This window comes from Notamacropus eugenii, chromosome 1 (genome assembly GCF_028372415.1).
Source record: "Notamacropus eugenii isolate mMacEug1 chromosome 1, mMacEug1.pri_v2, whole genome shotgun sequence".
In the NCBI taxonomy this organism is placed as follows: domain Eukaryota; kingdom Metazoa; phylum Chordata; class Mammalia; order Diprotodontia; family Macropodidae; genus Notamacropus; species Notamacropus eugenii.
The window spans coordinates 708,404,488-708,428,097 of NC_092872.1; the positions used below are offsets into that span (position 1 = coordinate 708,404,488).

The 23,610-nt window shown below is 41.4% G+C and overlaps 1 protein-coding gene across 5 annotated transcripts in view; it reads left to right on the forward strand.

Moving 5' to 3' along the window:
• Positions 1 to 23,610, forward strand: part of TANGO6 (transport and golgi organization 6 homolog) — a 219,491-nt gene that overhangs the window by 143,432 nt on the left and 52,449 nt on the right. The window contains exon 16 of one of the 5 annotated variants that reach the window (XM_072636418.1): positions 6,868 to 8,016. The exons of 3 other annotated variants lie outside the window; for them this stretch is intronic. In XM_072636418.1, coding sequence (XP_072492519.1) covers positions 6,868 to 7,037 — 170 coding nt within the window. In that variant the 3' untranslated portion in view covers positions 7,038 to 8,016. Of the gene's footprint in view, positions 1 to 617; positions 772 to 6,867; positions 8,017 to 23,610 lie in introns of those variants that run through there. One more of the 5 variants, XM_072636419.1, reaches the window with a different exon arrangement.

Genomic DNA, 23,610 nt, shown 5'->3' on the forward strand with positions numbered 1-23,610 from the left:
GCCACCTCATGCCTATCAGATTGGCTAATAACACAAAAGGGGAAAATATTGGATATTGGTGGGAATGTGAGAAAACTGGGACATTAATGCACTGTTGGTTGAGTTGTGAACTGACCCAACCACGCTGGAGAGCAATTTGGAACTATGCCCAAGGAGCAATAAAATTATGTATACCCTTTGATCCAGCAATATCACTGCTAGGTCTATATCCCAAAAATATCCAAAAAAGGGGAAAAGACCTATCTTTTGTGGTGGCTAAGAATTCGAAGTTGAAGGTATACTCATGTATTGGGGAATGGCTAAAAAAGTTGTAGTATATGATTGTGATGGAATATGATTGTGCTATAAGAAATGATGAGCAAGATAATTTCAGAAAAACCTGGAAAGACTTATATAAACTGATGAAGTGAAGTGAGCAGAACCAGGAGAATGTTGCACACAGTAACAGCAACATTGTATGGTGAAGAACTAGGAATGACTTAGCTATTCTCAGCAATGCAAAGGTCCAAGACAATCCCAGTGGACTAATGATGAAGCATCCTATCCGCCTCCAGGGAAAGAACTGGAGTATGCTATTTTCCATTTTCTTTCTTGAATTTTTTTTTCTTTTTTTCTAGTGTTCCTGTACAAAATGACTAATGTGGAAATGTTACACATAATTGCACATGTATAACCTATATGTGATTGCTTACTGGCTTGGGAGCGGGGGAGGAGAGAGATGGAAGAAAAGAATTTGGAACTCCAAACTTTAAATAAAAATGTAAAACATGAGAAGTTGAGGGGCGTTTGTCAGGCGTGTCTACGGAGAAATACGTCGTGTCCCCAAGGAAGACTAGCGACTGCCAGCGCCAGCTTAGCTGGTGAAGAGAAATCTTACCTTATTGCCATGGGCTCTGCTCCCTGACTCTGCTCCTACCAGACCTGAAGGTGCCAGACGGCAGAGGGAAGAAGGGAGTGCCTGAACTTGTAGTGGCTCTGGATCCAGGCCTGATGAAACACCTAAAGGGCTGAAACAGACACTTGGAGACTGAAGTGCCGTAACTGAGCTCATTTAGCCTCCAGTGTTACAGGTTTCAGGGATATGAGAGGAGATAGCCAGCTGTTCTCCAGTCTCACGGAAGCCTGATCAAAAAGAAATGGAGCTGCAATCGGAAACATCAACATCGTGTATTGGTGTGGTGATTTGAGGTTTCCTATGAAGGGTTCTGTCTCATCAACCCTGACAAGTGAGCGCTGTTCTTATCCCTATTTTACAGATGAGGAAAATGAGGGTCAGAGAGGTTAAGTGACTTACCTAGAGTGACACAATAAGTAATCATCTGAGGCAGAATTTGAACTCGGGTCTTCCTGACTCCAAATCCAGCAGTCTTCTGCCTCAGTAGAAGAGATTTAGATTATACGTAAGAAAGGAAAATCCAGATTACAAGAGTAAATCAACATTAGGCTATCATCTTCTGAGGTAAAAGGACAGTCCTACCTGCAGGTAAAGGGTGAATCAGATGACTTTGTGGAGGTCACTTTTAACAATAAATCTTCTATTCCTATCTCTTTGTTCAGTTGCTTCAGTCCTGTCTGACTCTTCTTGACCTCATAAGAGGTTTGCCATTTCCTTCTCTAGCTCATTTTATTGATGAGGAAACTGAGGCAACCAGGGTTGCTTGACTTGCCCAGGGTCATGCAGCTGGGAAGTGTCTGAGACCGGATTTGAACTCAAGAAGATAAGTCTTCCCAACTCCAGGCCCTGTGCCACCCAGCTGGCCAACCTGTTCATGTGATAAGAAGTTTTTGAATAGTGACTGCAGTAGAATCTGAACCCTCAATCTGGAAGGACTTTTTCAGTCACTCACAGAGCTTTGAGGTAGTGAAAACTAAGATACTGGCTAGAAAATAAGATACTGGCAGAAATGTGACCATCCACCAGAAGGAGCTCTACAGGTTCTTCCACAGTGACTATAGAAGGCCAGCTTCAGATCTCCAAAAACCCTGCAGCCTCCAATAAATCAAGTTATTTGCTGGTTCTTTTACAAAAGATGTAGCAAATAGGTGAGACCAGCCCCGAAGTCATGGTTATGAGCTGCAGGGGTGGGGGATGACACAGAGCTCTGCACCCTCACCCCACCCCACCCACCTCTCATCTTCTAACAAGGGAAGTTCTTCCCAGTAAACGGGAGTTTTGAGTTTCATTATAAAATGGCTTCTCCACCCTTTCTCCCCCATTCCTCCCCACCCACCAACCAGCCCTTTGACACCTGGCTGGCTGCAGGACTCCAAGGCAAGTTGGGATATGTTGGTTGCTTTAAATCGTTACCAAGTGGAGTGCTTTTGTGTGGGGGATGTGGTAGGAGTGGGTGATTATCAGAACTTTTGAACTTTCCAAGTCGTATCTTCTCATGAGCTAGGTTATCAATGGCCCGATTCCTCCCTTACTCTTCCTATTCCTAAGTCTTCTGGAAAATCTCCAATATTAACACCAGAAGGGCTTTTAGAAGACCCTCATTTTACTGAGAAGATGAGGAAAGTGACTTGGTCAAAGCCATGCAGCTATCAAGTGTTAATACCATTATTTGAACTCAGAACTGATTCCAAAGCCAGTGTTCTTCCTCTTCCACCAGATGAAGGAAATATTATTCCATTCATCAAATTTGTGTAATCTCCTGCAAGGAGAGGATTTGTTATCAAATTCATTTACCTCCCAAAGGAAGGCCAGTGAGTCCTTTGTCTCTAATGAAAGAATGCCATGGAAGACAATTTCCATTCATCTCTCTATTGCTCAATCTGTCGGTCTTTTGTCATTCAGCCTTCTTGACATCCTCTATTCCTGGATACTCTCTCCTGTTTGGGTTTTGGTGACAGTGCTCTCTACAGATTCAAATCTTGCCTATCTAATGGCTGCTTCTTGGTCTCCTTATATTCCATATGCCATACTCTCAACTGTGGGTTTAGCTAAAGACTCTGCCCTAGGCCCTTCTTTTAATCTTTGTTCTATCTTGGTGACCTCATCAACTTCCATGGGTTCAGTGATCATTCTGATGCACATGACTCCCAAATCTGTCCAGCCTTAGTCCTTAGCCTAAACTCCAATCATGTATCATCATCTTCCTTTTGAATATTCTCATCTAGATGTCCTGTAGGCACCTCAAAATCACCTTGTCCAATATAGACTTCATTATTTTGCCCTCCATTCCAAAAAATCATTGTTACTCACTTACACTGTGTATAAGACTGCCAGCAGTTTCTTAATATATATTAATATATATTAGAACATTAATATATAAAACATTCCCTTTACTACTACTTGCTTTTGGCTGCTGGGGAAGGGAGAGGATGACTTGGGAGAAGGGGAATGTTTTTGTCTCCAAATCTCACTCTCTTCTGGCCTAGGAAAGAGGACCCAAAAATAAATGACATTTTGGTGGCTGTGATGGTAAAAGTAGAATATGCAGTACTCTCTATGTTCTCAGTCTCCCTCTCTCAATTGGCTTACTTTGGTGGGGACAGCTACCAAGTTTTTCAGAAGTATTGGGCCCCTATTATCAGAGGAACCAGGGGCTTATACTGTTAGTTGAGGCATCAATCATATGAATGTCATGGAAGGAAAAGCTTGATGAGACATCAATAAATCCTTCAAATTCACACTTGTTAAAAGATCCTTTCCTTGGTGCTATCCTCAGTATTTTAGGATCAGTCCAATGACAGACTAAAAATTCTTCAAATCTTTTCACTATTCATTTCTGTGCTTCTCACCTTTAAAGTCTTTGCCATCCTTTTAAAGCTCATGTAAATAAATCTGAATCCTCCTGTCTGCTGAACACACAGCTGCTTGCTTCTCAATAAAACTGATGATTTCTGGGTCCTTGAGAGGAATTCAAAGATTCAAACATCCAGGTGTTAACCATTATCCTGGTACAAATCAGAGCCATTTAGAGCTGAATTGTGAAGATAAGTCAGAGCTGCCGTCCTTGAGTGTGTCTGAAAATCAGACTGAGATTTGTTATGCTAAATTTTTGGTTGGCATGGCGGGGTCTAGAACTGCTTCATAAAATGGAGGTGCCATGGCTCCCCTTTCTAGGCCTCAGCTGGAGTGTGCTCTTGGTGAGGCAGAGAAGTAAGGAGGGAGTGCATCCCAGCATGGGAGATGGTCGGGGTCGGCATGGGCATGGGGTAGTCAGATTCTAGAGTTTAAGGAACTGGGAGAATAATGTCCAGTAAGTCTAGAAGGATAGGTTGCGGTGTACTTGAGCAACTAAACAAAGCAGTTTAATTTTACTCTAAAAGTAATAGGAAACTCCTGGATTTTGTTGCGTAGGAAGAATGAGCTGGCCAGATCTGCACCAAGGAAAATCACTTTGGCAGCTATGTAGAGGACAGGCTGAAGAGAGGCAAGGAGACCAATTTAGAAGTAACTAGAAGTTCCAGTAATGACAGTGAGAGGGAATGAGAACCTAACGAAATAGCTTTTGTGACACTTTTTCTGGTTCTCCTCTTGTCTAACCACTCCTTCTTAGTCCCTTTGCTGGAACAAAATCCAGCTCACGCTCTAACTGTGGGTGTTCCCCAAGGCTTTCCCTAGGTTTCCTGTTCTTATCCCTCTACACTCACTCCCCGCTGGCTTTTTCAGCAACCAGGAATTTAATTGTCATCTCTAAGCTAACAATTCCCACATTAATGTCCAATCCCAGTCTTTCCCCTAAGTATCAGCCGTCTCTAATTGCCAATTTGATATTTCAAACTATCAGAGACACCTCAGGCTTGATAATTTCTTCCCCCAAACCCACTTCCTCTTCCAAATTTTTCTTTTTCTGTTGAAGGCAGATCCATCCTTCCAGTATGTGAAGTTCATAAACACTGCATTATCTTTCTCTCCTTACTGCCACTCACTCCACATTTCCAGGCAGTTTCAGAATCCTGCTATGTCTACCTCCACAAACATCTCTTTTATCTGCTCCTTTCACTCTACTCATAAAATTCTGAGGTGCTACCTCAGTTGTTTTAATTTGCATGTCTCTGATCAATAATGATTTAGAGCATTTTTTCATATGACTCTAGATAGCTTTGATTTCTTCTAAAAACTACCTGTTGATTTGTTATATGATTTCTTTCATTTATTTTAGTCTGACTACATAGCATGACTATAGTGAAAATATACTCAATAGGAAAGTATATGTAGAACCTATACAGAATTGTATGCAGTCGTGGGGAGGGAGGGGGGTAGTGGGGGGTAGGTGTGGGGGGGATAAAATCTCAATTGTATGGCAGTGATTGTTAAACATTAAAAAATAATAAAAAAAAAACTACCTGTTTGTATTCTTTGATCAATTAGAGAATGACCCTTGTTTTTATAAATTTGGCTCTGTTCCCTATATATTTGAGAAATGTAGCCTTTCTCAGAGAAACGTGCTATAATTTTTTTTTCCATTTCCTATTTTCCTTTTACTTTTGGCAGCATTGACAGCAAAATTATCCATTATGCTTCCTGTAATCCTTTCTATTGTTTGGTCATAAACTCTCTCCTTATCCATAGATCTGACAGGTAAAATTTTCCATTCTCCCCTAATTTGCATATATCACCTTTTATGTCTAAATCATGTACCCATTTTGACCTTATGTTGGTATACAGTATGAAATGTTGGTCTATGCTCTAGTGAAGGTTTTTTAAGAATAGGGAGATTTGAGTATTTTGAAGTTAGTAAGGAAGGAACCAGTATAAGGTTGACAGTTCAGGAGAGGGAGAGGAAGGAGATTAAGCATTTATAAAGTACCTACTGTGTGCTGAGTTCTTAACAGATATTATCTCACTTGATCCTCACAACAGCCCTTCAAGGTAGGTCCTGTTGGGATCCACATTTTATAGTTGAGGAAACTGAGGCAGACAGGTCTAGTAACTTGCCCAAGGTCACATGGCTAATTAGTGTCAGAGGCTGGATTTAAACTCAGGTCATCCTAGCTTAAGACTTTCTATCCGTTGTGCCACCAGCTGCCTCCAAGGGATTGAGAGAGATAATTGAGGCTACAATGTGCTAGAGAGGTTAGGAGGGATCAAGTCAAGGACTCATGCAGAGCTGTCAGCATTAGGAATCCTTCCCTTCCCTTAGTGTGGCCCACTAGAGATCTTCAGTCCTTGAGTAGAAAAGATCTGAACTTGTCTCCAATCTCTGACTCCCCCAGGAGGCCTGGAAGAATATCAGGTCCTCAAGGGCAGGGGCTCTTCCTTATCTTTGATCTTCAGCACCTAGCAGGTACTTAATTAATGTATGTTGACTTGTACATAATAGGTGTTCCTATTATGTCTTTGTTGAATGAATGAATGAATGAATGAACATTTCCAGGTCTCTCACTTTTGAAGTACAACTTCCTTTTACTTAAGGATCTCTGATATTCCTGTGGCCACTTCCTCCTCCAGTTCAGATTAAAACCCATGTCTTCCCATGAAATTCTTGTCTGTATCTTTCTCAAAGTCCTCCCTAGATATCCCTGCGCTGCAGACGTCATTCTGATTCTAAGTCTTGGAAGACTCTTAAATTTAAAAAAAAAAAATTCATAAAATTCTTAAAGAATTCATCAATACCAGTATAATAAATGCATCTGTTCTCCTTCACTATTCTATAGCAAGAAAGCCAATATTCACATGGTTCACTTCCTCCAGTAGCTTATTAATTCATTAGTGGCTGGGTAAAGATTGCACAGTAAGAATTCCCATTCTCAGCACCCTCTGTTATCTCATCCTTAGTTAGCACTCTTTCAGCATGCTCTTTTACTCTGCTTTGCCACCATCACAATGGAAAGAGACCAAAGACATTGGACTACTGTGAATTTTTATCTGTTTCATAGATTATTGGCTAAAAATTCATTATCTCATGTTTGACCTAGTGAATGGCCCCTACCACCCTCTGTCACAGAGACTATGCTCCAGGCAAGACCAGCCAAAACCTGCATTCCTGGCATGGGGTTCAAGAATCCTGGGTCTCCTTCCTACTACAATGCTGCATCAGACAAGGACTTTTATAGAAGAGTGCTTCCTTTTATCCAGGATCTTCTAATTCAAGCCTGAAGGAGAGTTCCCTAATTTGATTCTTCCAGGATATGGTGAAAGCTAGATTATATCTCTCTAGAAATGGGGGGGAAACCCAAAACAACCATCCAGCTTTGTTTTTAGTAAAGCCAAATAATATTAGGAAATAATCTAATAGGATGATAATGAATATTTGGCAAAACATGGGCCAAGTCTTTCAGACAGAGGTGAAGTTTTGTGTTTTCATGGGCCTTGCTAAGAACATCTAAAGCCTGTCATTTGGATGGTGGGTCAGGAGTGCAGGGAAGGCCAAGCCAAATGGAGAATGTGGTTTTCTTCCTCAGTCAGAAACTCCCCTACCTCAGTAGGCTTCTTTCCATAGTCCAATTCCAATTTTTAAAATAGCCCAGAGTTTGCCAATAGTTGCATCACACACTGACATAAGATCTAGTTTGCTCAGCTTTTAATTTGACAGATACAGAAAGGTGATTCAGTCTTTTGGGGGAAGTCATCAGTCAATAAGTAGGTCAGTAAGCACTTATTAAGGGCCTACTTTGTGCCAGGTGCTACACTGAATGCTGGGCATACAAAGAGAAATAAAAACCAACAGTCCCTGCACTCAAGGAGCTTACAATCCAGGCCCCCCCTCCCCCTCCCCCCCCGTAGATTGCACAACACACAAAAGCACACTGAAAAGCATTGGGAGGAGAAAGGCCCATGCCTACCTGGCAGGGGCATGCTGGGGGGATCCAGAGAAGTCCAAAAGCTGGTGGGGAATGGGGAGAAGACTGCTAAGCCCTCTGTTGAAATAGAGGCCTAGAAGCTCATGGCCCTGCCCTCCAGTCATAAGGTCCAAGCAGCAGGTCAGAGGGGACAGATGAGGTATGAAAACCAGGAAGAGTCAGTATCTGAGGATATTGACATTTCCTGATAATATGTCTCCTGGGGAAGGAAGACCAGACTGAGTGGTCCAGAGAAGTCCCAAAGTAGGATACGGGGTGGGGGTGGGAGGGCCGTGGGAATGAATGAGCTTTAGAGCAGGATTGCTCCTCAGGGTAATCATTATTTGGAAGAGGAGAACAGACTGAAGCATCTGTGGTTGTTTTCATTTATTTGTTGTAAGTTCAGGTTCTGATCTTTAAAGGTGACACAGCAGCAGGTTGGATCCAGGAAAGGCTTCGTGGTTGCTGCCTTGCTGGGATCACCTGGGGTCCGAGTCTGATCCTCTGCTTTGGCTGCTCAGAGTTTGTATCACATAGCAATTATAGAATCATAGAATTTCATTCCAGAACAAATCTTATAGATCATTTTGTCCAGTTCTCTCATTTTTCAGATGAGGAAACTGAGGCATATGGAGGTAAAGTATCTTGCTTGAGGTATTAAGTAGCAGAGATGACAAGGCCCTGGGAAAACAGTTCATAATAATCGGACTCAACAAGGTACAGATGTATAAGTAATATCAATTTATTAGTTTAGGTTATTAATAGTAACTTACATTTATAATTGCACTTTATCATTACAAAACACTTACATTATCTCTTTTGATCTTCACAATAGGTCTAAAGTAGGTAGTTTAAGTATTGTAGTCATCCTTTTATGTATAAGGAAATTGAGGGTTAAATAAGACTTACCCAAGGGTACGCATCTACCAAGTAGTAGCTCAGGCTTGATACATTTACATCCCTCGTTCCTTCCTCTGCACTATGACACTGGATGCCTTTGGTAGGGTGCCTCTTATAGGTCACCTACAGAGAGCACTGGGTGAGGAAATCCATTCAGAGGACAGAGCTGAATTCTCATTTCCTTTCTGTTCCCCTGATACCATCTGAGATTTCAAGGTGCAGAAACAGAGCCTCATACTTAATTGATCCAAGTACAGGATTGGGCTGCTAGGTGGCATAGTGGATAGAGCACCAGACCTGAAGTCAGAAAAACTCATCTTCATAAGTCCAACTCAGCTTCAGATACTTGATGGCTGTGTGACCCTGGGCAAGTCACTTAACCCTGTTTGCCTCAGTTTCCTCATCTGTAAAATGATCTAGGGAAGGAAATGGCAAACCACTCCATTAACTTTGACAAAAAAAAAAACAACAAAACTCCAAATGGGGTCACAAAGAGTCAGACACAACTGAAACAACAGAACAGTAACAACAGGGTTGAGGGATAAAAGTGACCTTGTGGACCAAGGACATGCAGGATGCATGAGTGTATCCAGATGCTGATTTTGGTTCTGGTTCTGAGAGATGAATCAGCAAAGAAAATAGGCCCAGGCAACTCAGCAGGCTGCTACTGAGTGCCCCAGATTGGGAGCATCTGTGTGGTTAGCAAACTCACCTAGACAAAGGGAGTTGAAATCCATTATAAATACACAAGGCTAGAGTCAGCAGACCAGACCCAGGAACCTTTGAATGCTCCAGTCATGAGCCCTTTGATGTTAGAGGCTGCACAGAATGAACTCCCTGGTCATTCTGGCTCTCTCTCTCAAGCTGCTCCTCTTACTCCCAAGAGCAGGGGAGGAGAAGGAATATGCCCAAGCAGACTGCATCGGCTTTATTACTTCTTACCTGCCTCCTAATTCTCTTTTCAGTCTAATTCAATTCAGCAAATATTTCTTAAATATCTCTGTGCACATTGGATGGAGACGACATGGGTCAAGCTCCTTCGTCTGACACACGGACTCTGGGAAAGTCAACTGATCTCTTAGTTGTTCCAAGTCTGAATCAGTAGAAGGAATTTTCTTACCCTTGAGTTAGGTCCAAACTCTATCCTTATCCTTACTGTGTGATAAGTGGAATAGAGATTATAAAGGTAACATATTTGTTTCCTTCAAAGCACTTACACCCTTGTAGAGGAGAGGATGCATGAAGAAGATGGACCCAGGGCATAGTCTCAAGAGCACTAGGAGTTTAGAGGAGGAGGCGTTTGGTCTGGTCCTTGGTAGAAAGGTCAGGTCTTCCAGGCAGAAGAAGTAGTAGCAACAAAGGTGGAAGAGAAAGATCTGGGTTATTGCTGAATTTGGCCGAAACATAGAGTTTGGGGTGGAAAATTCAAACTGGAGGAGTAGGTTGGGACCACATTTTAGAGGACTTTGAATTCCAGGCTAGAGTTTGCATCTTATTTGATAGATCATGTGGAATCATTGAAAGGTTTTGAACAAGAAAATGGTGCTGTGAGATTCATCTAGTGACATTGTGAAGGGTGAATTGGAAGGGTCTGGTGCTAGAGCCCGCCTGTGGGATGCTAGGAAAGACATGAATGAGAAACTGTTCAAAGTGAGAACTGAAAGAACTTGAAAATTATTGGGAGCTTGTGGGAGGGAGGGACAGTGAGTAGTCAAAGATGATTCCAAGTTTCTGAGCCTGGGTAAAGGAGAAAATGATGGTACCACCAATGGAAAAGTTTTTATGTGTTCAGCTTACTTACTCAAACACCCTTGCCCTACATTAGGGTTTTCCCAACTTCTCTTTTTTTTTTTTTTCTATTTCTTCCTTTCCTTTAATAGTGAGAGTCTTTTTTCTTTGAAAACAGCCTCCCACTCTGACTGATGAGTATCCTACTCATCCTTCTCACTTCCCTTTGATGACTAATTGAATATAAGATAAGCATCTTATTTCTAGAATTATTAAGTGACTTCCCCATAAGAGGAAAGGGAAAGAAAGAGAAAGCACTGATAGGACTCTTCCTCTGTGCCAGCCCCTGCACTGAGCATGTTAGAAGGATTATCTCTTTTGGTCCTCACAGAGATGGTGGGTAAATGCTGTTATTATGCCTATTTTACAGTTGAGGAAACTGAGGCACAGAGCGGTGAAGTGACTTGCCCAGGGCTACACGTCTAATGCCTGAGGCTAGATATGAACTCATGTCTTCACAATTCCAGGCCTAATGCTCTATCTACTGTTCCCATCAGCCACCTGCCATAACATAACTAGAATAAGGTACATATACCTAAATGGGAGTAAGTATATTTCTCCCAAAATTAGAGAAATCTTAATGTATATATGAGGTTTCAAATTAAATATAGTATTTACCAATAAGCCAGATATTCTTAGTAGATATCCTTCAGAGGTACCCAAAGATTATCTGAGCTGGGCCCTACTTTTACAGCTTAGGGAGCTTTGAAGTTTAGTGGCTTGTCACATATCTTAGTTCATTTAAATTTTTTAAAGTTTCCCATTTATGAACTAGACTTAGTTTTAGGTACCTGTAACATATTTGCTAACATAAAACAGCAAAACATCTTATTTTATTTTGGAAAGTCAGAGGGCTCTTTGTGTGGTGCAGGGGAAGGAGCACTGGCTTTGGGGTTAGAAGACCTGGACACATTTCTCTGTGGGCCTCAGTTTTCCCATCTGTAAAATGAGGGCATTGTAGGAGATGCCCTACAAATCCCCTTCCCCCCATCCTGCTTATGAGTCTGACTCCTTTGCTGCTCCCAGCCCCCTGGATGTGGACAGCCACAGGCTCTCTATTTGCATGCCTGCGTCAGCGATAGTTGAGTACCATAGGTGTCATTAACAGGACAGCACAGTCGGACTGTGGGCCAGACCTGCAGCAACATGAGGCAGCCTAGAAACATCTTCCAAAGCATGACTCTTCTCTTTGGAGACCTTCCCTTTCATTACAAATCTTTCCCAGGGCTCAGCTCTTCTCTTGGCTTGAGTTCAACTGTTCCCACACCCAGGCATGCAAAGAAACCTCAACTTTCCACCTGGCTCCTGGGGCAAAGCCTGGAGAGCTGCTCCCCTGATCTGGCTTTCATGTCATGAACTCGTCAGCCACAGCCATCGAAGCTTCTCGGGGGGCTCATTGAGGCCTGCAGTAGCACCTCAGATACAGAGAAAAGTCTCCAATGTGCCAGGAATTTAGAGGCCCTGAATGTTTATATACTCATGCAGTAACTGACAGCACTCTTTTAAGTGCCTCTCATCAACCCTTCTCATTTGTGGGAAAAGTACTATGGACAGTCGACTGTCCACAAGGCTTCTGAATTCAACAGTGTCTGTGACTCAGTTTCTTGGGAAATGTCTGTCTGGGGGCTCCTGGGATTGTGGCTGACCCTCAGATGTAAAACGCTCAGACAAAACCCCCTCTCCCTACTCTTTAAGGTTAACTTTCATGGGTTGGATTATCTCTGTGCCAATGACCCCCCACATATCTCTGTCCTGCCCCAAACTCTCTTCTGACCACCGGTCTTAAAGTATCACTAACTACCCATTAGGCATTTCAGACTGGATGACCTGGAGACATGGCAAACTCATGTCCAAAACAATTTACTGTCTTCCCCCCCAAATCCACCCGTCTACCAGACTTCCCCCTCCTGATCTGTTGGGAGAGGCAGACTTTCCAGTCTTCTTTGTGACCCTAGAGTTATCCTTGACTCTTCATTCTCCACCCATTTCCAGTCATTTTCCAAATCTTGCCACTTCTGTCTCCACACCATCTCTCATGTAGGTACCTTTCTTAGTGCTCACAAAGCCACCACCTTGTTACATATATTCATCCCTTCTCCTAATTGGTCTGTGCTTCAAGCCTCTCCCCTTGCTTCTGTCCTTCTGCATTTAGCTACCAAAGTGACTTTCCTTCAACACAGATCTGATCAGGTGCAACTCCTCTACTCAGTAAATTTCTTTGGCTCTCTGTTAGCCTTTATCTTTTAAAATAAATGCTATTGATAGCTTTTGTTTTTATATTTCCCACAGTATCTCTTCCCCATGCCCTTCCAGAGAGCCATCTTCTATAATGAAGAAGAAAAAAAGCAGAGGAAAATAAAATTGAACAAAACTAGCATATTAAAAAAGTTCAAACTTAAATGCTCCCCTGTTTGCAAAGTGGGGAGAAACGGCTTCTCATATCTCTTTTTTAAGGTCAAGCTTGGTCATGATCACTTTACAGCATTCAGTTTTAATTATTGTGATTTGTGTTGTTTTCCTGATTCTGGTTTTTTTCATCAGTTCATAGAAACTTGCCATCTTTCTCTGTATTTGTCATTTCTTTAATAAAATTTTTTTATTTTTTCTAATTACATATAAAAACAATTTTTGGCATTCATTTTTTAAAATTTTGAGTTCCAAATTCTCTCCCTCCCTCCTTGAGAAGGCAGGTAGATCAGTAGAATAAGGCAGGTAGGTAGCACAGTGGATGAAACACTAGACCTCGAGTCAGGAAGGCCCAAGTTCATATCTGGCCTCAGACGTTTACTGACTCTCAGTCACTCAACCCAGTTTGCCTTAATTTCCTCATCTGTAAAATGTGCTGGAGAGGAAATGGCAAACTACCCTTTATCTTTGCCCAGATAGGCCACGAAGAGTCAGAGTTCATCATCCCTTATAGTGCTATAATGTTCCATCATATCCATGCGTATTACACGCACAGTGTAGCACAACGATGCTTTGTTATGTCCGCGTGCCACGGTTTATTTAATCACTCCGTGACTGGCAGACTTCCACTTTGTTTCTAGTCTTCGACAGCACAAAAAGTGCTGCTATAAATAGTTAGGTTTATATGATTGAGGCCTTTCCTTCGTCGACTTTCTTAGTGTATACCTAAGTAGTGGAATCTCTGGGGCAGAGTAGATTTGAGGCACACTCTTCACATAATTCCAAATTGCTTTCCAGAATGATTAGAACAATTCACTGCTCCCCCAGCAATTCATTAAATGTATCTTTCATCTTCACCTCCAGCATTGAATATTATCATCTTTTGTTATCTTTGTTGGTTTGCTGAGGGTGAGGTAAAACCTCAGGGTTATTTGATTTACATTTTCTCTTGTTTTGATGTGGACACTTTCATTTGGTTTCTAATCATTTCTGTTTCTTTTTTGAGAATTGTTCATATCCTCTGAACAGCTGTCTTCTGAGGAACGGCTTTTGGTTTTATATATTTCTATTATTTGTCTACATATCTTGAATATCAGACTCTTATCAGAAATGTCCAATACAAGATGTTTTCCTCATAAATCATTTTCATTCTTACCCTGGTTGAATTAATTTTGTTCATGTGAAATCTTTTCTATTTCACATAATCAAAACTATCTTATCTTTTCTAATTACCTCTATCCCTTTCTTGGTTACAAATCCCTGATTTGCAGCTACTAAAAATATATGATTAAAAATAAAAATTTAATTTTTTTATGGTTTGACCTTTAATATTCATGTCTCATTTCTAATTTGAATTTTTTATTCTACATGGTGCAAGATGTCGGTCTATACCTAATTTCTGATTTTCAGTTTTCCCAGCAATTACTGTCAAATAGTCTTTTCTTCATAAATTTATGTTTTCAAGTTTACTGAGAGGTCTTAAAAATGTTAGAAAAATGAATAAATTGTGAATCAAAGAGAATGAGTAAAACAAAACTAAAGGCTGGTTCTTTTAGAAGACCAACAAAACTATTCAACTGGATTACAAAGAAAGTCAAATTAACAAAATAAAAAAAGAGGAAATTACAACAGAGGAGAAATAAAAGAATTATCAGAACCTACTATACATAGTTATAGTAGTTAGGAATTATGGATAAAATATCAACAAAACTGAGAATTCTAAAGTAGATTAACCAGAAATATATAATATGATGAACACTAAGTGGAGATCTTAAATAATCCAATCTCAAAAAAAGAAATTGAGCTTCTGTAAAGTAACTGCTCTGGGCCGGGAGGAGGACCCAACAACCTGGATTTCTGTCTATGGAGAATTCTATTTAAAAAAATTTTTTTGGAAGGGGGAAGGCAAGGCAATTGGGGTTAGGTGTCTTGCCCAGGATCACACAGGTAGTAAGTATCAAGTGTCTGAGGCCAAATTTGAACTCAGATCCTCCTGACTCCAGGGCTGGTGTTCAATTCACTACACCACCTAGCTGCCCTAAATTCTGTTAAAATTTTAAGAGACAATTAATACAACACAGATTATTCTCAAAAATTGAGAAAGAAAGCATTCTCCTGAACTTATTTTTTTGATATAAATGGAGTCCTAATATCTAAGCCTAATATCTAAAAAGAAAGGAGAATTATAGACCCATATCCTTAATGAATATTAATTCAAAAATGTTAAATAAAAATCCTTGCCAAAAAATTACAGAAATTTATCCAAAAAAATAAATCACTGTGACCAAACTGTTAGACCAGAAATGTAGAGGACTCAGCGTTAGGAAAACAGTAAGATAATCATTAAAAACAAAAACATCCAAAACCACATATTATATCCACATATGTAGAATCAGCCTTTGACCAAATACAATATTGACATATTCTTTAAAAAAAAAACCTACAAAATATAGGCATATTTTTAATATAGGATATTTTTTGTCTCATAAAAAGTATCTGAAATCAAAAGTAGAATTTCAGTCAATGAGGAAACACTGGAAGCTTTGCCATTAAATGTAGGCATAAAGCAGGAATGCTCCTTTTCCCTGCTGTTATTTGTTATAATTTTAGAACTACTAGAAACATTGATAGAGGTGAAGAACTCCAGTCCTTAAGATCTTATCAATAAGACAAAAGAAATAAAGGCGTAAATGTAAGGCAAAGAGAATGTAAAACTACCCCTATTTGCCAATGACCTGATGGTCTAAAACTGAGGAATAATCAAAGAAATTCATTGAGATAAATAGTCGTTTCAGCTAAGTTACAGGCTACAAAAGAAGCCTGCAGAAGTCAGTAGCATGTCTTTATAGCAATAACCGAACTCAGAGGGCCATGATAGAAAACGAGGTTCCATTCCAAAGAGCTACAGAGCACATGAAATATCTGAGAATGAACCTACCAAAACACAGTCAATAGCTAAAGATAGAATTAGAAAACTCTCCCTAAAAGAAATTAAGAAAATGTCAATAATTGGAGGGATGTTCAGTGCTGCATCAACCAAAGGTATCCTATAGAGACAGAGCAAGATGCAATCCAGAATTCTGCTGGAGAAGCAGAAGATCTGTAGTCCAGAAATAGAATGCACAAAGGAGAATAAATGATATCCCTTCCAGGTTTGAATCTGGGGTCATATATGAAAAGTAGAAAGTCTATAAAGCCATTTGGTACTGGTTAAAAAATAGGAAGGTAGATGAGTGGAATAGATGAGATGAGGAAGAATCAGAAATAATCCCTCTTAAGGAGAGCAAAACAAATTCCCGCATTGGCTATATCCCCCCAAAAATTCTCAGTCTATAATCTGAGTTTGTCTGGAGTGGGATAGTATGTTTCATCATGAATCCTCTGGAACTGTGGTTGGTAATTGTATTGATCACCGCTCCTGAGTCTTTTAAAGCTTTTTGTCTTTACAATGCTCTTATTGTATAAGTTGTCTCTGGTTCTTCTTACTTTACTTTGCATCATTTCATATAAGTCTTCCCTGGAACTAATGAAGAAGCTCCCTTTCTCAGTGAGGGTCAGAACCTTTTCTATAACCACAGTCTTAGTTTCCTAGACCATTTAGATGATTCACCCACGTTGATACAGGCAAAATTTCAAGCCGAGGCTTCATTCCTGGCTTCAGAGCCAGCTCTCTATCTACTACACCATACCCCCTCCAGCAGAGAAATGCATAGATGACAGATATGGAAAGAAAGGGAAGATGGTGTGAAAAATCAGAGCAAAATGATTCAGCAAGACCAAACTTTGAGGAAGGTTTTACCCAGGAGAAAGCATTCATATAGAACTTCCTGAGGATAGCTGATAAGCTAAAATAAGAACTCCTAGTTAGTAAAATCTAACAGCTTGGCTCCAACCTACTTTTCCCACCACATTATACAATCATGTTTATTATTTATTTTATGAAGTGCTTAATATGTGCAAAGTTCAAGAGATTCAAGAAGGGCAAAAATCTCCCCTGCTCTTAAGTCTTGCCCCTGGACTTCAGTGACTCTAGAGGAGATAGTGAGGCTGAAGACTTTGTGCAGCCCTGCATTACTTAAATCAGATTCGTGCAGGAGTCAAGACGTCACCTTGTGATGTCACTGGTCCTCTTCAAGAATGAAGTCTGACAAGAATAAAAAATTGAGGAGAAACCCATCAATTGGGGAATGGCTGAACAAGTTGTGATGTATGAATATATTGGAATATTATTGTACTATAAGAAATGATGAACAGGCAGACTTCAGAAAAATCTGGAAAGACTTATATGAAGTGATGCTGAGTGAAGTGAGCAGAGCCAGGAAAACATTGTTCACAGAAACAGCCACACAGATTTTGATAGACTTAACCTTTTTCAGCAATGCAAGGACCTAAAACAATTCCAAAGGGCTCATGGTGGTAAATGCTGTCCACATCCAGAGAGAGAACTATGGAGTTGAAATGCAAAGAGAAGCAGACTGTTTTCTTTTTGTTTTGTTTTTTCCTTTCTTATAGTCTCAGTCATTATAATTCTTGTATGCAACATGACTAATGTGAAAATGGGTTTAATAGGAATGCATGTATAGAGCCCATATCGGATTGCAGGTCATCTTGAGGAGAGAGAGGGGGAAAATTTAAAACTTATGGAAGTGAATTTTGAGAACTAAAAATAAATTAATAAATTTAAAAAAAAAAAAGAATCAAGGCCAAACAGCAGCAGTAACAAGTAACTGACATTCTGACTGGAAAGATGATGTGTAAATAAATTGTTATATTGAAGATGCCTACAAAGGAAATGAAAGATATTGTGCTAGTTAGCATCTTGGGGGGCTCAGAAAGGGCTCCTGCCAAAGATGGCCTTTGCACTGAGTCTGGAAGGATGACAAGGCCTCCAAGAGGCAGAGGTTAGGATGGAGAGGATTCCAGGCATGGGGGACCACCAGTGCAAAGGCAGAAGAGACAGGAGATAATAAATAGCATTTACAAAGCACTTTAAGGCTCTTTACAAGTGTTATCTTATTTGATCTTTATAAGAACCCTCAGAATTAATTGTTGTTAGTATCTGCATTTTATAGATGTGGAAACTGAGTCTAAGTGAGGCTAATGACTTGCCCAGGATTATACCACTAATAGGTGTCTGGAGCAGGAATTGAACTGAGGTCTTTTGTTTCCCAAATCCAGCATTGCATTCACTGTGCCACTTAGCTGCCTACAATAGGGCATCAACAGCAAGTCGGCCAGTATGACTCTGTAAGTGTTTGTGGAGGAAAATTATATGTGTGAATCCTGAAAATACAGAAATGGACCAGGTTATAAAAAGTTTTAAATGATCAACAGAGGAGTTTATATTTGGTTTGGGGGGGTAATAGAACCTGCCTCTCAACATTTCACACTACATTTTCTGGAAACAGCGAATCACTGAAGTTTATTGAGTGACATGGTCAGATACCTGCTTAAGGAGAATCTGGTGTGTATGTGGATGACAGATTGGAGCAGGGAGAGACATGAGGCAGGGATCCCAATTAGAAGGTACTTGCAGTCATCCAGGCAGGACAAACCATAGGGCCTAGGGTGGTAACAGTGTAAGTAAAGAGAAAGGATTATATGCAGCTCCTTTTTTGGAGAAAGAAGTGACAAGAGTTGATAACTGATTAGATAAATGGGATGATTGGGATTAAAGAGTCAAGGAAGCCATCAAGATTTTAAATCTGGCCAGCCATTCTGGAAAGCATTTTGGAACTATGCCACAAAAGTTATTAAACTGTCTGTACCCTATGACTCAGTAATACTATCACCAGGGCTCTGCCCCAAAAGAGATCAAAGGAAAAGAAGGAAGACCCTTATGTACTAAAATATTTCTTGTAGTTCTTTGTGGTGGCAAAGAAGTGAAAACTGAGGGGATGCCCATCTATTGGGAAATGACTGAACAAGTTATGGGATGTGAATGTGATGAAATACTATTGAGCTGTAAGAAATGTTGAAGGGGATGGTTTCAGAGAAACCTGGGAAGACTTACATGAATTGATGCAAAGTGAAGTAAGAAGAGCCAGCAGACAGCTTATACAATAAAAACATTGTAAAGACAAAAAGCTTTAAAAGATTCAGGGACCATGGTCAACACAATTACAATTCCAGTGAATTCATGATGAAACGTGCTATCCCACTCCAGATAGAGAGGTGATAGACTTAGGTTATAGATTGAGATTTTTTTTTTTGGACATAGCCAACATAGAAATTTGTTTTGCTTGACCATACATGTTTGTTACAAATTTTGTTTGTCTTGCTTTCCCAAAGAGGGGTGAAGGGAGAAAACGTGGACTTGAAAATAAAATTGAATTTAAAAAAAATTTCAAACCTGGGTAACTGATAAGGGTGGTGGTGCCCTTGACAGTACTGTAGAAGTTCAGAACTTGGTAATGCAGTACTGGCATTCAGAAGGGACTCTAGGGCTGAATAGATAGATTTGGGAATCATCAGCTTAAAGATCATTGAATCTCATAGGAACTGATGAGAATGTCTAGAAGGAAGAGAAGAGAGCCCAGAGCAGAGGCCCGGGGAAAATTCACATGGATGCAGATCTACTGAAAGGTGTTGAGGAGATGTGAGAGTGAAAGGAGAACCAAGAGAGGGCAGCTTCACTCGTCGGGTGAGGTTGGAAGTCAGACTTCAGGAGGGTTAGAAGACAGGGAGAAGAGAAGTGGAGACACCAAGTATGACCACATTTTCAGTTTCACTGAAAAAGTCAGGGAAACCTACAGGATAAGAACAATCAAGAAGCGTAGAATCTAGGGAAGATTGTTTAAGGGTGGGAGATGCATGTAGGCAGCAGGGTAAGAACCAGTAGACGCAAAGATTGAAGACGGGGGTGGGGGTGGGGGGTGGGGTGGAGATAATAGTGAGGACAACCTGCCAGAGGAGCTGGGAGGGAATGGAATCAATGTTCACATGGAGAAACTGGCCATAGCCAGGAGAAGGGTCACCTCTTCATGTGACACAGGAGGGAAGGAAGATATATGACAGGAGATGATGTCAGAGGACACAAGATGAAGAAGAGGAAAAAAGAGGGCACTTTTGGTGAATGGCCTCAGTTTTTTGCATTAAATATAAAGCAAGGTTTCTCACTGAGAAAGTGGAGACAAACTGCCGTCAAATAAGAAGGTTGAAATAAAAGGTTTGGAACAGCTCCTGTGCTGAGTAGGACAGAGAATTGATTAGAACTTGCTACAGTGAGGATCCATCTGAGGTTAGATAATATAAATTGGTAGGGGATCTAGTCACAATGGTTGCATAAATTCCTCCAACTCTGTTCAGCAACATAGGAGTAGGAATGAAGAAGATGGATAGTCGATTTAATCCAGGGTTGGGATTCAGCAATTGGACAAGAGAACAAGGGTTCCAGAGTAGAGAATTGTGGAGTCATACCAGTTCGCCAAGGGCTTGGGATTGGGAATGGTGGAGAGTATGCCAGAGTAGGGGCAGTAGCCCAAGAAGAACAGGAGGATAGGTGGACTCAGAGAGGACGGAGGATAGAGTTAAGGATGGTGAGGTGTGGAGGGAGAGGTTTATGAAAATGTTGTATGATGTGATAGAGAGAATCTGGAGTTCTGGGCACGGGAGTGTGACAGTTGGGCGACGACGATATCAAGGATGAGATTGTCCAGTTGTGTAGCCAAGGTCATGGGAGCTGTCTAGACTGAGGAACTAAAGAGTTAGTGCTTGAGAAATCTCCTGGGATGAGGGAGGGGCTCTGCAGGCTCATCAGATTGGACTAGCTCTCCATACCTTAACACTGGCCATCCCCCCATGCCTGGAATGCTTTACCACCTCGCCTCTGCCTCAGAATCCTTTCCTGCTTTTGAGGCTCAGCTTGAGCACTGCCTTCAGAAAGATGTGAAATCTTTCTGCTACTGTTCGCCCTCCCTAAACTATTTCATATTTATTTCATAGTTTTTTCAGTATGATTATATATGTATTTGTATATGTGTACACACACACACACACACACACACACACACACACACTGGATAGAACACTAGGCCTGCAGGTAGAAAGCCTCATCTTCCTGAGTTCAAATTCAGCCTCATACAGTTACTAGCTATGTGACCTTGGCCAAATCATTGAACTCTGTTGGCTTCAGTTTCCTCATCTGTCAAATGAGCTGAAGAAGGAAATAGCAAACCACTCCAGTATCTTTACCAGGAAAACCCCAAATGAGAGCATGAAGAGTTAGACCGAAAAAACAACTGAACAACCTCCTGACTCTAGGCCCAGCTCTTTCCGCTGAGCCATCTATCTGCCCTGATACAAGTCATTTAACCCTTACTGCCATGGAGCTTACATTCTGTGAGATGAGACAGCATTTATGTAGATAAGTAGATACTATTTCCATATCTGTATACACACATATATATATACCCATACATATATACACACATCCATCCATACACATATGCATATGGTATGCAAAGTAGGTAGAGAGAGGGCACTAGCAGATGGGGAGATTCAAGGAAGTCTTTTTGTCAAAGGTGGCACTAGAGGCACAGCTTGAAGGAAGAGAGAAATCTACAGTGAAGATGAAGGGTTAGCACATTCCAGGCACAAAAGGGTAGACAGAGCAAAGATCTAAAGAGAAGAGGGAGAGAGAGAGAGAGAGGGAGAGAGAGAGAGAGAGAGAGAGAGAGAACGTGTGTGTGTGTGAGAGAGAGAGAGAGAGAGAACATATATGTGTGTGTGTGTGAGAGAGAGAGAGAACATGTGTGTGTGTGAGAGAGAGAACATATGTGTGTGTGGGAGAGAGAACGTACGTGTGTGAGAGAGAGAGAGAGAGAACGTATGTGTGTGTATGTGAGAGAGAACGTGTGTGAGAGAGAGAGAACGTGTGTGTGTGTGAGAGAACGTATGTGAGAGAGAGAGAGAACGTATGTGTGTGTGAGAGAGAACACGTGTGTGTGAGAGAGAACATGTGTGAGAGAGAACGTATGTGTGTGAGAGAGAGAACGTATATGTGTGTGTGAGAGAACGTGTGTGAGAGAGAGAGAGAGAACGTATGTATGTGTGTGTGAGAGAGAGAGAGAACGTGTGTGTGTGTGTGTGTGTGTGTGTGTGTGTGAGAGAGAGAGAGAGAGAGAGAGAGAGAGAGAGAGAGAGAGAGAGAGAGAGAGAGAGAGAAGAAAGCAGTTGGGTTGAATGGTCCAGTATCAATGGGAGAGTAAGATATGATGAGGCTAGAAAGTTAATTTGAGGCCAGGTGTGAAGGACTCTGAAAGCCAAACATAGCCATTTATATTTGATCCTACAGGTAATAGGGAATCACTGGAGTTTATTGAATAGTGGAATGATGTGACCAGATATGTGCTTAAGGAAATTGTCTTTCGTAGCTCTGGGCCAAATAGGAGTGGGGGGACCAGTTAGGAGGCCCTTGTCATAGTGTAGATGAGAGTTGATGAATGTCTGAAATAAAGGGTATATGTGTGAGGAGAGAAAAGGGAATGAACATGAGGGACAATATTTAACAACTAATTGGAAATGGGAGGTGAGGAATTAGTGTTGCTCCAAGGTTAGAAGCCCAGGAGCATGGAAGAGTTGTGGTGCCTTTGACAGACCAAGTTGGCAAAAGTAGACATGATAGTATGTATAGAAAATATGATTCAACTAGAATAAAAACTGAGGAAGAAGCATTTTCAAGTAAGAGATGCTTAGAGTGGTTCTATGAATATGCAGGTAGATAATCTTTTGACTCATTGAAATCCAGTCACTTTAAAAAATCTTATCAGGGGGGAGGACCCAAGATGGCGGAGTAGAAAGATTCACATACGCTAGCTCCAAACCCACAGCCCATAAAATATCTGTAAAAAAGAACTCCCAACAAATTCTGGAGCAGCAAAAGCCACAGAACAATGGAGCGGACAAGATTTCTGTTCCAGAGAGCCCTGAAAAACCGACAAAAGGTCTGTCGTGCCCCGGACCTGGAGCCCAGCCCAGCCTTGGCCGCGCAGCACCGAGACAAGCAGATCCGAGCAGGCTTCAGGGACAGAATCTCCAGCCCCGCAGATCCCTCCACCCACGGGCGCCAGGGGTGAGCGAGAGAGTCTTTTTGGCTTTCTGGGAGGGGAGCGGGGTGTCTCCATAATTCAGGCCCCCTCAGGAGGCAGCAGCGGGGGCAGCAACGAACAGGGGCTCCCCAAGCAGGCAGGAACCTGGATCCATTGTTGAAGGTCTCTGCATAAACCCCCTGAGGGAACTGAGCCCCGTGTGGCAGCCCTGCCCCCACCTGAGCACCTGAACTTAATCTCACACTGAGTAGCAGCCCTGTCCCCACCCAAAGCCCAGAGGCTGGGAAGCAGCATTTGAATCTCAGACCCCAAGTGCTGGCTGGGCGGATCTGGAGGCGAGGTAGGGGTGGAAAGAAAACTCAGAAGTCAAGTCACTGGCTAGGAAAATGCCCAGAAAAGGGAAAAAAAATAAGATTATAGAAGGTTACTTTCTTGGTGAACAGGTATTTCCTCCCTTCCTTTCTGATGAGGAAGAACAATGCTTACCATCAGGGAAAGACACAGAAGTCAAGGCTTCTGTATCCCAGCCCACTCCATGGTCTCAGGCCATGAAAGAGCTCAAAAAGGATTTTGAAAATCAAGTTAGAGAGGTGGAGGAAAAACTGGGAAGAGAAATGAGAGAGATGCAAGTAAAGTATGAAAAGCAGGTCAACACCTTGCTAAAGGAGACCCAAAAAAATGCTGAAGAAAATAACACCTTGAAAAATAGGCTAACTCAATTGGCAAAAGAGGTTCA